Source organism: Neomonachus schauinslandi, chromosome 10 (genome assembly GCF_002201575.2).
Source record: "Neomonachus schauinslandi chromosome 10, ASM220157v2, whole genome shotgun sequence".
Taxonomy (NCBI): Eukaryota; Metazoa; Chordata; class Mammalia; order Carnivora; family Phocidae; genus Neomonachus; species Neomonachus schauinslandi.
In genome coordinates, this window is record NC_058412.1 from 127,415,482 (window position 1) to 127,431,001 (window position 15,520).

Genomic DNA, 15,520 nt, shown 5'->3' on the forward strand with positions numbered 1-15,520 from the left:
TCGTCCTCCCCACGGCCGCTGCTTGAGAGGTCTTTCTACTTGGGTGATATTACCCAATGCCAGTTTTTCTGAGTTTTGTACACTCTGAGCAAGATGTGGTCTTAGCCCTGTGGAAAGCAGAGCTTACCCGCTTATATACCAGGGGAGCTCGGGGCCGGGGCGGGGCGTGGTGTCCGGGGGTGTCCTCAGTTCCCTCCGCCACAGAACTCTCTTCCTGAACTGTAACGCTAGTTCATCACAGTTTCTAGGGAAAAGGGACTTTCTCACCTAAAACTTCTCTCTGTTCCTGTCTTTGCAACTACAGAGGGACTGAAGTGGTGGCCGCAGGTTACATAGCAGCCGCTCTTTTCTTGTCCACAGTCTCTTTAGCTTGAAGTGAGGGCAGAAGGGCCCTTCTGGGACTGACTCCCAAGGTCATAGTCTGTATACGTTTTCTGAGTGAGGTCTTGGGCTTATTTTTCATGGGAAGAACATGAACACCAGCTGCTAGCTCTCACTGGAAGATGGTCTTGGAACAGGTCAAGGCACAGTGGTCTAAGAAGCAGTACCACACAAGACCCTGCCCTTGGGGATTCGAAATAATTCACCAGGAGCCATCGCCCAGAGGACCCTGTGCCAGGGCCAGCAGCAGCAGAAGGGAGCTCCCGGCAGCTCCTGGGGACGGCATTGGCCGTAGGGGTCGCCACTCCCTTCTGGCCCACTCCCTGGCTGGATTCCTGGCCCCACCGTGTCAGACCGTCAGACTTTGGGGAGGGGCATCACATCTCACCGTGTCTCAGTTTCCTCTGCTTTCAGATGGGGCTTTTGTAAGGGTTCAGAAGGAATACAGCGAAATGTTAGAGCAACACCAGGCTCAGAGCACGTGCTGGGAAGGGTTAGCAGGTTCTGTGGGGTTGAAGTGACCAGATTATCCAGGGCAGTCCCCACCCAGACTGGAGGGAAGGCGGGAGCAGTGCAGACTTGGGTGGGGGCTTGCTGGGGGGCTGCCCCTGAGTTCTGCTCACGTGTTAGTTTTCAGCTGACTGCTTTCCAGTCCACATGACTCCTGTTATTGAATTCCTGACTGAAGTAAGATCTAGAACTTAGCGCCGGTTACCACGAAGCAGAGGAAAGTAAGTCGCGTGGCTTTGCGTGGCTTTGCGTGGCTTTCTGTGGAATGTAGCGATGCAGCTGAGCCCGCGCCAACTCTTCTCCGTGCGAGCGCTCTGCAGCCCGAGCCTGCGGCAGCCCCACACCCGGCCTCCGAGGCTGTGATTTATGGAGGGGCTTGACAGAGGATTTTCAGGAATAATGTTGGCCGCATGGTGCAATGTGCCTGGAGGATTATGTCATAGACGTTCTTTTTCATGCTTTTTAAAATTTTCAAGCCAGACATTAAGAGGGACTTCTGGTAAACTTTAAGAAAATTTCTCCCGCTTGTTGAGGGGAAATGGAATTCAGACGGAGCAGAAGGGGTTCATGCTGTTCGCATGGCGGAGCACCTGCAGCAGCGTGGAGGTTTTGATGTTGGGAAGGTCTGTTTGCTCTAACAGACTTTGTTCTTAAAAATTCTTTTCTCGGGGCGCCTGGGTGGCTCAGTTGGTTAAGCGACTGCCTTCGGCTCAGGTCATGGTCCCGGAGTCCTGGGATCGAGTCCCGCATCGGGCTCCCGGCTCGGCGGGGAGCCTGCTTCTCCCTCTGACCCTCTCCCCTCTCATGCTGTTTCTCTCTCTCTCTCAAATAAATAAATAAATAAATAAAATCTTTAAAAAAAAAAATTCTTTTCTCAAGGTGTATCTCTTCAAGCAGAGATTTAGAACGAATTCCTTAAGAAAGAGGAGGGCAGCTGTGAGGGAGGGTGTCAACAGGAGATGATCTACACCTTTTTAATGATTAAAGAAGGAACTTGCTTTTGGTATATTTTCTTCTTACTCCATTTTAAAAATCTATTTTTAAGTGTTTTTCTTTCCCTGAAAAAGAAAGGGCATCTCTCATTTTAAGCCATACAAGGAGACCATTTTCTAGGGAGGAAAAAATGGCATTGCTCTGGGTGGTTCTATAAATGATCCTAATGTCATCTGCAGATTCTTCCAGTTCTGCAGAAGGGTACCCGTGTGTCAGAGCTGGTGCAGGGTTCCGTACGTGTATTCTTTGCTGATGTTAAGTCGCTGGTGTTTATCGTAGGCTCTTTCACAAGTTTTCATCACCCTGGACCCAGGGAGGTTGTTAGAACTAAAGCTGTAAGCTCTGGGAGCACAAGGGCAGTGTCTTTTTTTTTTTTTTTTTTTTTAAGATTTCATTTATTTATTTGAGAGAGAGAATGAGATAGAGACAGAGAGAGCATGAGAGGGGGGAGGGTCAGAGGGAGAAGCAGACTCCCTGCTGAGCAGGGAGCCTGATGCGAGACTCGATCCCGGGACTCCAGGATCATGACCTGAGCTGAAGCAGTCACTTAACCAACTGAGCCACTCAGGCACCCAGGCAGTGTCTTTACCTTATGCTGCCAGGCACGTTGGCTGGCACGTGGTAGGCACATTGTGGACATTTTGCTAAGTGAAGGGAGGCATTGTTGGTAAGCAGGCCTCTGGACTCTTCATAGGTTCAGAGGAAGGAGCAGAGCTGGAAATGGCACCGGAGGCCATTCTTCATTCTGTTCCACTGGGAGCAGACGGGGCCAGGGGGAGAAACAGTTGGGGACAAGGGCCAGGGCCCTCGTTTCAGAAGTTTCTGCAGCAGGCTCTGAACAGGGGCTCTGGAGTCAAGCAAACTTAGATTTTAACTCCTGTTTCCTCACTTCATGGAGGGTTGGCCTCCGAGCCTCAGTTTCCTAGTCGAGAAAATGGGAATATGGGAATACAGGCCTTGAGGGGTCGATGTGCGAATTCAGGGAGCTGCTGAGTCCCCAGCGCTGGGACGCCGCCGGGCCGGCGGGGCTGGCGTTGATGCCCGCCTCTTCAGCTGCCTATCGAGCCGCACCTGACAGCTGCCAGTCTTTGGAGACTGAGTTGGTTTTTTCTCTGAAATGACAATCCTCTGAGACTTCCAGATAGTCTTGTAAAGCCCTGAGTTACCTAGGGCTGGTGCCACACACATGCGGTTACGTGTTTTACTCTTCCATGAGAAACCTTACGGTGCTTTAGGACAGGATTGCCATGGGCGGCCACGCAGCATCATTGTGACTTGTGGGATGGGGAGAAATCACTTGTAACCATGAAGACAGCAGAGGGGATGGGGCACCGGAGGAGAGATGCGGGCGAGAACGTTTCCATGCTAAAGGAAGGGAAGTCGAGGCGGGAGCAGCTTCCGGGTCCAGTGTCGGGCACCCCAGTGCTTGGTATTTCTTGGCTGGGTGAGCAGACGGAAAGAGGTCTGAGAAGGGAAGCTGTTCTTCAAGTTAGTTGCGGGGTGGGGGGGGCAGCGAGTACACTTGGTGCTTACTTGGAAGCAGTGATTTCTGTACAGGTGATTCTCTTAGAATCATCATGAGTTGTTGGGGTTTTTTTTCTTTCTTTCTTTCAGTCTCAAGAAACTCGAGAGATCTTACATTTCCACTATACCACGTGGCCTGACTTTGGAGTCCCTGAATCGCCAGCTTCATTCCTAAACTTTCTTTTTAAAGTTCGTGAGTCAGGGTCACTGAGCACGGAGCACGGCCCTGTCGTGGTGCACTGCAGTGCGGGCATTGGCAGGTCGGGGACCTTCTGTCTGGCTGACACCTGCCTCTTGCTGGTAAGGAGGCCCCGGGAGGAGAAGGGAGCCCATTTTAGCCCCGCCCCCCCACCCATGGCCTGCCCCCAGCTTCTCTGTCATTGTCTCTGCAGTAAATTAGCCAGGATCTTCAATTTTTAACACTTTTCCTCCTGTGGAAGTAGCTCTAAGCTAAGTTGCTTTGTTCAGAGGGATGTCCTTAAGTGGAATGTGGAATCAGGAAGACCCAAAGAGTTCCGTTCTCTTACTCTTTCCCCTGTGCTCTAGTGGTCCCGATTTTGCTGCATTTTCACACATTTGCTAGAATTCTGCCTCCCCACTGTGATTTTTCCCTAGTAGAAACTGGAGGACTCTTCCAGAACATTAAAAATCACATTGTACTTGGGAGTTGGGGCTGGCTGAATGGTGTCTCCTCTCTGGCTTTCAGATGGACAAGAGGAAAGACCCTTCTTCTGTCGACATCAAGAAAGTTCTGTTAGAAATGAGGAAGTTTCGGATGGGACTGATCCAGACAGCAGACCAGCTCCGTTTCTCTTACCTAGCTGTGATCGAAGGTGCCAAATTCATCATGGGAGACTCTTCAGTGCAGGTAAGCCTTGCTTCTGCTTGCATCCAAGTGTGTTGATTTTGAAGTTTTGTCTCTGAAGAAGGAGGCGGTCAGTTGTAAAAGTTCAAATACTCTGTCATGTGTCAGAAGAAATAGCTATCCTTCATGACTAAATAGCTAGAAAGTTGTGATCCAGTTTCTGCCTTGGATGTGCTGATGTAGAGAACATTGATAGGGAGAATAGACTTGATTTTCAAAAGATTTCATCCTCCAAGTATACGCGTCTGTAGCCTCAGGAAGCAGAGAGAGCCCCTCACCTCTACTCACTTTAAAGGGGAGCAGATTTCCTGACAGATCAGCCCACTGTGAGTACTAATGGGACTTTCTCTTGCTGCTTTCCCTAGGAGCAATGGAAGGAGCTCTCCCATGAGGACCTGGAGCCCCCACCCGAACACGTCCCCCCTCCTCCCCGGCCCCCCAAACGAATCCTGGAGCCACATAATGGGAAGTGCAAGGAATTCTTCCCCAACCACCAGTGGGTAAAGGACGAAACCGGGGAGGATACAGAAGCCTGCTCCATCAAGGAAGAAACCAGAACCCCCTTAAATGTCCCTTGCAGCATGGAAAGGTAAGGCCAGGGGGGCCTGGCTTGGTGGTGAGGGGGACTGACCTTCTGATCCAGAAACACGTTAATATTGAAACCCTGAGGACACGGCCTCCTCTTGGCAAGCATTGCCTCTGTGTCTTTGGGGAATGGGACTCCTGGGCCATCACCACTCCTACAGCCAGGGGCATCTGAGGCGGCCAGAGCTTGCCCCCCACCCCCCCCAAGGGACCTACTTCAGTGGGGTTCTAGCACCACCCTGTGGTGCCCATTGGAATCAGGGATTCATGTAACCGAGTCCTGCCGAGAGATGACTATGCCCTGCCCCTGGCTTCCAGCCCAGTCCTGTAATGTGCTATCCAGGTTAGACCGTGTACTTTCAGCCCCTAGAATGGTACTTCTGGGAATTTAACCTTTTCGTGTAGTCTTGATTAACTTAATGCATGGCAAAGATTATTGAGCACATAGTGGTGCATGTGAAATACTGAGTTCACTAGAACATGGCCTCTGGTCTGCATTCTAGACCATCTTGTTGGGACAGGGACAGTGGATTATGGATGGGAGCCTGTGGACAATAAGGAGATGGAAGGGCACACTGCGGTGGTCAGCCTTCGAGAAGAGATACTCTGCCTTCCCGGGGTGCTCAAGGAAGGCTGCCTGCATGAGGTGTGAAAGCATGAAGAATGAATGGGAGTGAGCCTGAGCTTAAGCCTGAGGAGACAGTGCCCTTGGTTCCTGCCTTCTGGACGAGCGCATGCTTTGACCCAGCATTTGTACACATCTAGAAATTTGGTTTGCAACAGTTTGCAAACGGGTGTCCAAAGAGATCTGTAGGTAGAGGTATTCATTGAGGCGTCATTTGGAATGGTGAAAAATTAGAGATGAGCCGGTTATATATCTAGGGATTAGGTAAATCATGCTTTCTTCCTACCTTGGGATATTTTGGAGCTGTTAAAGGACAGGATCGGGAATGCATTAATGTGGCTAGACAGTGGAATTGTAATACTCAAGAAAGCAGGTTATACATGGTGTGTGCCTGAGTGGTCCTCTGGCTACACTGATTATCAGGAGCTTACCTGGGCACCTTGCCGAATGCTGAGTGCCAGGCCCCAGTCCTGACCCATGCACTTAGGTCACCAGGGTCCTTCATGCAACTGGGTCCCTATCCCAGCAACATCACATCTGGCTCTAGGGCTTGAGAGAGACTCGTCCAGTGGGGCCTCCCAGAGCACATGCCAGGTGACGTGCTCAGCAGTAGCTCAGTGACAGTCCCCCAGGGAGACGCACCTAGCTTCCCAGGGCCTCTGGTGATGTTCTCAGGGCGAGCCAGCGTGCTCCATCTGAGGGCCTGCCAAGAGTTGAGGGTGAGAGAGGTGAGAGCTGGTACGTGACTGGTGTCCAGTCCGTCATGTGTTCTATTCTGTATTCGCTAAGACTGAGGTGGAGAGAGGGGTGCTTTTCAGTGTATGTGCGAAAGTGGTGAGGAGGGGAGTGTGGATCAGGGAAGCTAAAAGCCAGAGAGTTCCAGGAAACAGTGGAGTTGTACCTCTGGACACCAGTGGGGGCCTACATGCATGCGGGCCTCAGCCCTGTAGCCTGGGCCTCACGGCGGGCTGCCAAAAAGCAGGTGCTTTGTGCCACTTCCTTCTGTCTCCCAGGGGGTAGGGGGGGTGCCTCAGGGTGGTCCTGCCCACCACACGAGGTGCTGCTGGGCTAGGAAGGCTGTGGAGATGCATAGGAGAAGCAGGACATCCTGTGGTCAGGGCCTTTGAGGGAGGCAAGGGCAGGGGGGAGAGGGAAAGGCCTGGAGGAGGTGGCGGGGAGAGGAAGGGCCTCGGCCTTTCCTGAGACAGGCCTGGAATGAGAACACAGTGCACATGGTCCCCGCGGGGGCGCTCTGGCCTGCCACCAGGAGGGCAGCCAGTCTACTGTACGCACGCAGGAGGCCTGAGAAACGGTCCTGCTGGCGGGATCGGATTGATGCTGGGGCCTCGAGCCTGGGACAGGGCGGGCTGAGGGACAGAGGGAATGCGTGATGTCCTCCCGTCAGGAGCAACAAAGGCTCCTGTGTAGGGGGCCCGGGGAGGGAGTGGTGGCATGTGGGCCACACCATTGCCTTCCCTGATCTGAAGGGGAACATTCTCCAAGCAAACCCCAGGGCAAATTAGCACCTATCTTTACCCCAGCGCCTGTATTTCTCAGCAGAGTCTTACCGACCCTCCGTCACCAGGGAGTCCACTTGAGTCTCCAGAACCATACCCTGGCTGTGGGGGCCTCCTGGGTCTTGGGGCTGGGGGGGCGGTCTGACAAGTGGGCTTCATGTCAGTGTCTGTACTGCCAAGGTCTGTTTACATGTGGCTCATTTTTTCCTGGAATTCCAACCATAGTAGTAGCGTCCTCGCCGTCCTTTTCCCCAGAATGAGTAACCCATCTCTGTCCCTCTCCTCCTCAGCACGAGTCCAGACACTGAAGTCAGAAGGCGGGCTGTGGGGGCAGGTCCTGCCCAGGGGGAGCCTTCGCCACCCAAGGAGGAGCAGGACCAGGCGCTGACTCCCTGGAAGCCCTTCCTGGTCAACATGTGCATGGCCACGGTCCTCACAGCCGGCGCGTACCTCTGCTACAGGGTATGTTTTCACTGACGGACGTGCTGGCAAGACCGCGTGTACAGAAAGCACTGGCCGACAGCCCGGCATTAGCATTCAGTGCTGTGGAAGGATCTGAGCCAGTCTCAGAAGAAACAGAGCAAAGGTTTTTAAAGTCTGGAACTGTGAAGGGCTAATAAGAGAGAATTGAGGATTGATGCACTGGGGTTTTAAGGAGCCCTGTGGTCCCAAGACTATACGAGAGTCTAATCTCAGGGCCTTAACCTATTCAGGAGTAAGTAGAGAAAATGCCAAATATGTGTCTCTCTCTCTCTATCTCTCTCTCTCTCTTTTTTTTTTGTTATTGTTATTTGTTTTTGAAAAAAAATAATAGAATTACAACACATTGTTGTTTTTAACCTTTATAAAAAGCAGCTTTTATTTCTGGAAAAAAAAGACTAGGCACTTACGAAACTTTCTTGTACCCTTAGGTGGTGTCACCAGATACACAGTTTATATTTGATTTCCCAGGGAAAGATTCCCATGCTTTTACGAATGTAAACTCCTTTGGAGAAGAGGGTTTAAGGGTTTAGGGTGCGGTCTTGCTCAGTCGCTTCCTCTGCTGTGCGCATACTGAGCTTGGACAGTGCCTGCGAGCTTTCCCGTTTTTAGAAGAGAAACAACAAAAGGCCAGCTCTAGAAAACAAAGCCCGGCTTCTGCTTTTGCTCAGGGTGTCCCCACCGGTTTCCCATTGCTCATTTCTCCTTCCGGCTCTCTGGGTCAGGCCCCGCCCTCATCCCCCCACCTCCACAAATGGGGTTCCTCAAGGCCCCTGTCTCGGGGTCCGAGGTCACGGCAGGGTGGCCACCAGCTTCTCACCCTGCCACTGAGGTCCAGAAGGAACAATTTCCACTTTCTTCGGAATATAGATGCTGTTTCAGTAGAAATCCACACGTGAGAAGTGTGTTGCTGTTAAAGTGAGGGGAAGAGGGAGGATTAGCCTCAAAACTCTGGTCATGGAAATCACCTCACAGGACTTCTTAAAAATTTTTAAATATTTTATCTCTTTCCAAGCGACCATCTTTGAGTATATCGGATGGTTTAACAACATGTAAACAAGATTTTCCTTCAGGGTGATTTTTGGGGAGGGGGGCTCTTGTAAAAGAGAAAGGAAACCCCCTTCGCTGGAGGCTGGAGGGGCTGGGGGCTGGAGGGGGGGGGGGGGGGGGGCTGGGGGGGGGGGGGGCTGGGCTCATCTGAAAATGTTTGGTTTCATTCCAGTTCCTGTTCAGCAGCAGCACATAGTCTGACCCACCCCACTGCCCGCCTAGCAGGCATGTCGTGGTAGGGGAGGGTGGGGGGCGCCGAGGACAGCGTAGCCAGCCATGACCTGGACGGACGTTTGTTCTGCACTAAAACCACCCGCCCCGGGCTGTTGGTTGTTACTCCTTTTGACTTTGTTGCCCCTCCCTTTCTTCGCGTACCAAATCCACAGCCCATTTTTTGAGGAGAGCAAAGGAGAGTCCGGTGCTGGTGGCCTGCGTAAGTCGTGAGGCTCGCCCTGCCGCACACTCCCTCTTGGTGCGGCCCAGCACATCCCGGTGGGCAGCACACGGTGTCCGCCCCCTGGGCCTCCACGGAGACTGTGCGGTGAGCCTCTCCGCTCCATATTTATTTTTTTGTTCTTGTTGTTTTCCCCAAAGGCATCCACATAGTGCACTAGCATTTTCTTAAACCAATAATGTATTAAAATTTTTGATGTCAGCCTTGCATCAAGGGCTTTATCAAAAAGTACAATAATAAACCCTCAGGTAGTGCTGGGAACATAAGACTTTGCCATGAGCCTGCTGCGTCAGACCAGTACTAGGAAGGAGGACGGTTGTAAGCAGTCGTTATTTCGTGACATTGTGGGTAAGGTGAGCAGAGGTTTGGCATATGTTTATAGAACATGGGATGATATATACTGAACATTTGGATATTTAAGATACATGACGTGAGATTACTTTGTCCCAGTTACCCCCTCCCAGTTATCTGCTAGAACCTTGTTCTCAATCACTGCTTTCCTTGTGTGTATTAGAGTGCATGTACGGTCGTCTTGTGTCCCCATCAAATACCACGTGCTTGAAATACTTCGCTCTCTGCTTATTAATGTGCCCCATGTACAAGTCCAGTCTACCTTTGCATGATCTGATCATTCCATGGCTGTGGTTCCTAAGACTTGCTAAAATCATCGCCATTCAGCAATGGAGTGATGTTTTCCAGTAAGAGATATTTGCCGAATTCCTGGCATGACACTCTGGTGACTTCCTGGTGAGACCCGGCCTGGCCTTGTCCATCCGGGTCGCACTGTAACTCAGACATTCCAAGGGTATGGGAAGCCGCAGTCACACCTCACGCTCTGGACATTTAGGCAAGCAGGGTTCCCCCACCCACCCACCCAACACCTTGGGGATCAGCCTCCACGTTCAGAAGTTCACGCTCCTCTCAAGCAGACGGTGATTTGGAACCAAGGCAACTGTTGGAAACCACACGTCCTGAAGCAATCTGGGTGACAGTCCCTCGGAGTCCGCCTGCCGTCGTCCCATTCCGGGGGCCTTGCTGAGAGCCACGTCTGCCCCCGCCCTTGAATCCTGGGGACTGATGGTGCTCACGACTCTTCCTGCAAGGGAACTTGAGACCTCCACGTTAAGTGGCTTTTTTAACAAGAAAAAACAAAAACAAGGCAGCTGTAGCTCACGAGCTGCTCTTCTGCCAGCATTTTCACATTTTGCCTTTCACGTGTTAGAAGCCTGTGCAGAGAAGTTCTGTGGTGGGAACGTTTGAGGCATCGCTCCGCAGAGCCTTGGTGAGGTGTGGATGAGGCTGAGGTGCCAGAGGCTGTAAGCATTTTTGAGTTGGGCTTGTTTGTTTGTTTTTTGAAGTCCTGTATATGTATGTAGTAGTTTGGGTGTGTATATATAGTAGCATTTCAAAATGGATATACTGGTTTAACCTCCTATCCTTGGAAAACAGATGGCCGTCCATCTTGTTACACGTATGTTAGAGAAGTAGCGAGCTGCTCTGCTATATGCCTTAAGCCAATATTTACTCATCAGGTCATTATTTTTTACAATGGCCATGGAATAAACCATTTTTACAAAAATAAAAACACACAAAAAAAGTGAGGTGTTTTGGTAGAATACCTTTTCAGGTGTGTGTATACATGGATGCATGATGGGGGGTGGGGGGCGCGTCTCAGGGTCTTCTGTGACCTCACAGAACTGTCAAACTGTACAGATTTCCAACTTGCCATATAAATGATGGGTTTGCATTTTAGTTGCAACAATAAAATTTTTTTTCTAAAGAACATGGATTTGGGGTGCCTCCCATGCCTTTGTTTAATGGGCCTAAAGGACGGGTACCTCCTGTTTCTTGCCGCCACCGCCACCAAGAAGCAGGTGCTGTCGGTCAGGTGACCAAGAGTTACTGCGGCCTCCCGGGGTTGTGCTTGCCTTTGAGCTGGGGGACCGTTCCCTTCCCGGTGAGTTTACTGACACTTCCGGCCTCAACCCAGCTTCTTAGACGACGACAGAACCCACCTTCTGAATGTCCAGGGCCCTGGGTGGCCTTAGCAAACCTCCTCAAGTTGCTTGGGGGACTGCTCAGAACGTGTCCCTAGCCGGCTGTCCATGAGACCCACAGTCACCACTTCTCAGTACCTCTGTCGAGCCACGCTGGACAGAGAAATGACGGGATAAAAAAAGTCACCTAGTCTTCCTTCCTTGTACGCCGTTAATCTTCTCTAAAGTGATCGGTTGACTTTTTGCTCTGAAATAATTTCAGATTTATAAAATGTTGCAAAAATAGGACAAAAAATTCCCTTATATCCTCCAGGGTTGTATGACTGGCCGCTGGGCCTCCTGGCAGGATCCACGGAACTGGGGAGTAAACACGGGCTGTGGTCATGTGGCCACGGGACGGTGGTGTCACACCCACTGTCACTTCTTCAGTCTTGGTTTCAGATACAAAAATGGCATCTAAGCTTTCACGAAGAGGTGGAATGCCAGTGTGGGGGAAAAAAAATCGCTGAACTCGGAACTTCGGTGCCGAAATCGGATGAGGCCAAGGGCTAGACAAGGAGGGGCCGTGCTGCTTGGTATCTGTAGGAGAGGGCACTCGGGGGGCCTTCTGCCAGCACAGGGAGTGCCAAGGGCACTGAGGCGGCGGGGCCGCCCTCCCTTAGAGCCGCGTATCGGGGAGCCCGCCTTCGGGCCGGGAGGGGCCGCTCTTTCCCTCCCCGGGGGGTTTGGGGATACAACCACTGCTCTCTACTTTTTTCAGGTAAAGGGAAACACCCATAAAAATCGTTTTAATCGAAATTTCAGAAAATCGAACTTAGGGACAAGGCAAATAAATACTAAGTTCAACTGAAAAGCACAGAATATATACAGGAAGTTTACACAAGAAGGTTTCAGTCACAGAGTCCCCAGTGCCTTTGTCAGGTGTCGCATTCATACCCCAGGCTGTCTCTGTACAGCTCCACACAAAAACAGTTTGAGGCATGTTGGAGGTTTTTTAATAGATTTAAATAGGAAATGAATTTTCTTTCTTTAAACATGTTCTTCAGTGAAATCTTTTTTCAAACCAGCTTATGACTTCCGAAGCAGTTTATTTAGTAGGCCTTATGTTGACTTGCTTCAGAAGCTTCATTCCACGTTGATGAGTGAGGTCAGAGTGAACGCTCTTCCTGACATGACACGCAGGGCTTCTCGGCGGGGGGAATAAGGTCCGTGGTCAGCAGGCTCCGTGGTGGCATTTGGGCCGCAGCTCGGGTTAAGAGCGTGAATCGTGAAACCCTGGCTGCGTGCCTTCCCGCCGTCCCCAGCTTGTCGAGGGGACAGCTTGCTGCTGCCGACATGACCCACGGCATCCTCCTCAGCAAGAGCAGTCAGCCCGCTTGCCAGTTCACTCCCAGTCCTTACGGAACCAGAACCCGCAGGGAGACCCCAAGTGCCGCGCGTTCCTCTTGGAGCTTTTCGCTGCAGGCCTCGTCCTGCCTGGCCGTGGCCCCTTGGTAGTGCAGCTGGCTGGGGAAGGTCCGATTCTCAGAAGCAAAAGCTGACCGTGTGATTGAAGTTCTACAGCCCTCAGTGCTGTGCAGCCCCTTCCGCTCTGGTACGAAAGGCCTCATCCGTGCCCCTGGCCTTTGTAACTGGTCTGGAGATGGAGCAGCTCGGGCCAGCTCGCACTTAGTGGGGGCAAAGAGCGTTCCCCCACCCCAAACTCAGCCCCTGCGTCAGGGCGGGGCAGAGCGAAGACAAAGGTGCCACATTGGAACTCATCGGCTGAGGCTTAAAATATCGTGATTTCAACATCCGCTTCCTGGCAAAAGGCCTCTTCTCTTTGTTCCAAGTAGAGCTTGTCCATCTTCTCAAAAGCTAAGCGTCCTTTCTCACCTGAAACACGAAGGTGATCTGTCACTGGATTGTCCCCCGCCTCGGTGTGCCTGCTCTGGGGAGCCAAGATGGCCTAGTGCTGACTGACGCCTGGGTCTGGGGTGCTGCTGTAAGGGGCAGAGGCGGGGAGCATTGGGGGAGCTCCTGCCGGCCCCTCACGTGGACTCAGTGCCTCGCTGCTACATTCAAGACAGAATCTGCTGAACTGTATCCCTGCCTTGCATCTGGTGTTCGTTCCCCAGGATCATAAACTGAAGCTTAAGAGGGAAAATAGCACTTCTTGCCACCTCAACCATGAAGGAGACCTGTCTTGGCCAAATGTGGTTAAACGGGTCACTAACAGCGCCCAGCCCGTGTGCTGGCCGTGGCCTTTCTGGCACCACCTCCTGGAGGTCCTCAGGGCACCCCACTGCACCGTGCCCGGCGTTCGATGCTGTACTTTACCGAACGACAGTGTGGCCTCCCGGGCTGTTGTCCTCACAGCCTCCAGGTCAGACTGGCACAGGCTGGCGATCTGATCGATGCTTTCGATGCCCTGTTGGGGCGGGGAGGGGAGGATCCGTTAGGGAACATTTTAAGTAGCAGGTGGAATCTACTTTCATAAGCTCTGCAAGACACCAGCCCTGGCATGGACTTCAGGGCCTCAACCCCTTCCTTTTCTGAAGGCTTACAGGTTTCTTTTGTGGCCTCAAGTTCATCAGGAGTGCCATTGGAAGTGCCTGACCTTTTCCATCGTGACACCTGCCTGTGAGCCAGGCCATTGGCAGAGCTTTATGAATACCTTCTAGAAGGCCTGTCTTGAAAATGGGAAGACCTGCTTCCCTTGGGACGTTCCTACCTCCTCTCTGCTCTCCTGACGGTCCCCTCCTGGTCAGACTGAGAGCATCAGTCAGAGCCCAGGTTTGGGCACAGCTGACCCTGGTCCTCTCCTCCAGGGCCAAGGACCAGAGCGCCTTCAGCCTCCTCCACAGGGCACCCAGCCCTACCCCCTTACTGGTTGGTTGATTATAACCAGGTGGTCCTCTTAGAATTTCTCTATGGTTCTTTCCAGAATGAATGGGGTGAGTGAGTTTAATCTAGTTTTCATCCAGCAGATTGGCAATGGTTTTTCTAAAATGAGAGTTCCAGATGCAGGTGAGGTGGAGGCAAGATGGACATCCTCTCCCATCTGCTTTTGTGAGTCTAAGTGGCTGAGCTGTATCTAGAGGCTCCAAAAGTTTCGTATTCTCTGGCCTGGAGTCATGCTTCGGAGAGTTCAGCCTAAGGAGATCATTCAGAACTCCATATATATATTTTTTAAAGGCTTGGTGCACAAAGATGCTCATAATGACACTATTTATAATAAAAAAAAATGGATGATGAACCTCAATTTTCTACCACACGAGAGTGGGGGAGTCCATTAACTTAAGACGGCTTCTTCATCGAGACTTCGAAAGTGCTGCCAGCCTGCCACTGAGTTCCTGTTTCACTCACTGCTTTTAAATTGTATTTAGCACAATCAACAATTTTAAATGCTCCCCCACACCCACAAACAAAAGAAATACAGCAAAATGCCAACAGTACTTTCTGCTAAGTTATTGGGATGATGGATAACTTCTACATTTCTGTATTTTACACCTTTTTTTTTTTCCTACAATGAGCTGATGGTGCTTTTAGAAATTGTTTGATTGAGGATATTACAACATAGAGTGCAAGGCCTCAGAAGTGAGTCCCTGGGGCCACCTGCTTGTTCAAGCAGAGTCAGAGCAAACGCTCCTTGACTGCTGTCGAGGGGCCTCTGCGGGTGGAGCGGACACATGCTTTTCAGGGGCTGTTTTTTGTTCTTTAGGTTTTTTTGGTTTTTGGGTTTTGTTTTTTTGTTTGTTTTTGTTTTTTTTTTCCTGCTGGCGGTAATTTTTTTGGGGGGGGGGTCCCAGTGGAATAACTTTGACATGAACTAACTTTGGGCTTCTCCCTGCCCCTGGCGAGGACAGGTTAGACTCACCCTGAGGTGTTTTAGTGCCACACATGCGGCCTGCTGGAGTTTGGCATCGTTCTCGGTCAGAGCGTTGGTGTAGAAAAGCAAAGCCTGGGGAAGGAGGTTGCTGTGAGTGGGACTTCAGTCCTCCCGATGCTGGCCGTAAGTCGAGCCCTGCTTATCTTTCTCTAAACAAGAATCGGGCCCTGATCTATTCATCTTTGCGCCAGGTGCACCCAGTCTCAGGGTGTCTGCTGCAGCATTTGGTGTATTTCTAAAAACACTGGTCCCTGGGCTGATGGTAATCAAAATGAAAAACGCTCTTTTTGTCTAATAATAGTTCCCAAATCGAGATAAAATGTGACATCAGAGAAATCAGATGTCCGGCTGGGGCCAACCGAAGAACTGGGCGTAGAGAGGGAGGTGGCCTCGTAGGCCGAAAGCAGAGCTGCTGCCTGAGTCCCGAGGACAAAGCATCTCTTCCCTTCGGCCCCCTTTCCCAGTCACAGCGATGGCCCCGTCCCCTCGGCCACCTCAGCCAGAAGAGAGCTGCCACTGGCTTCCCAAAATGGCACAGGTTCATTAGGAAGCATGTGAGAATGCAACCTGGCCGTGGGGTGGCCCAAGAGACCTTCACAAGGCCTTGGTCTTGCCCCCTTCATTCTACACGCCAGCGACATCTCAGACCAAATGGGTAGGATATGTTG

At 51.5% G+C, this 15,520-nt stretch overlaps 2 protein-coding genes across 3 annotated transcripts in view; one reads left to right on the forward strand and one right to left on the reverse strand.

The window, feature by feature from the left end:
• The window catches only part of PTPN1 (protein tyrosine phosphatase non-receptor type 1), a 65,853-nt gene extending 54,868 nt beyond the window's left edge, over positions 1-10,985 (forward strand). Inside the window, exons 6-10 of one of the 2 annotated variants that reach the window (XM_044918724.1) lie at positions 3,499-3,708; positions 4,115-4,276; positions 4,639-4,862; positions 7,291-7,462; positions 8,703-10,985. In XM_044918724.1, the coding sequence (XP_044774659.1) occupies positions 3,499-3,708; positions 4,115-4,276; positions 4,639-4,862; positions 7,291-7,462; positions 8,703-8,726 (792 nt within the window). In that variant the 3' untranslated portion in view covers positions 8,727-10,985. Of the gene's footprint in view, positions 1-3,498; positions 3,709-4,114; positions 4,277-4,638; positions 4,863-7,290; positions 7,463-7,911; positions 8,638-8,702 lie in introns of those variants that run through there. The other variant, XM_021685889.1, reaches the window with a different exon arrangement.
• Positions 10,986-11,478: 493 nt separating this feature from the next.
• The window catches only part of RIPOR3 (RIPOR family member 3), a 29,223-nt gene continuing 25,181 nt past the window's right edge, over positions 11,479-15,520 (reverse strand). The window contains exons 19-21 of the mRNA XM_021685917.1: positions 14,841-14,924; positions 13,301-13,391; positions 11,479-12,856 (exon numbers count right to left, since the gene is read on the reverse strand). Of these exons, the coding sequence (XP_021541592.1) occupies positions 12,753-12,856; positions 13,301-13,391; positions 14,841-14,924 (279 nt within the window). The 3' untranslated portion in view covers positions 11,479-12,752. The remainder of the gene's footprint in view (positions 12,857-13,300; positions 13,392-14,840; positions 14,925-15,520) is intronic.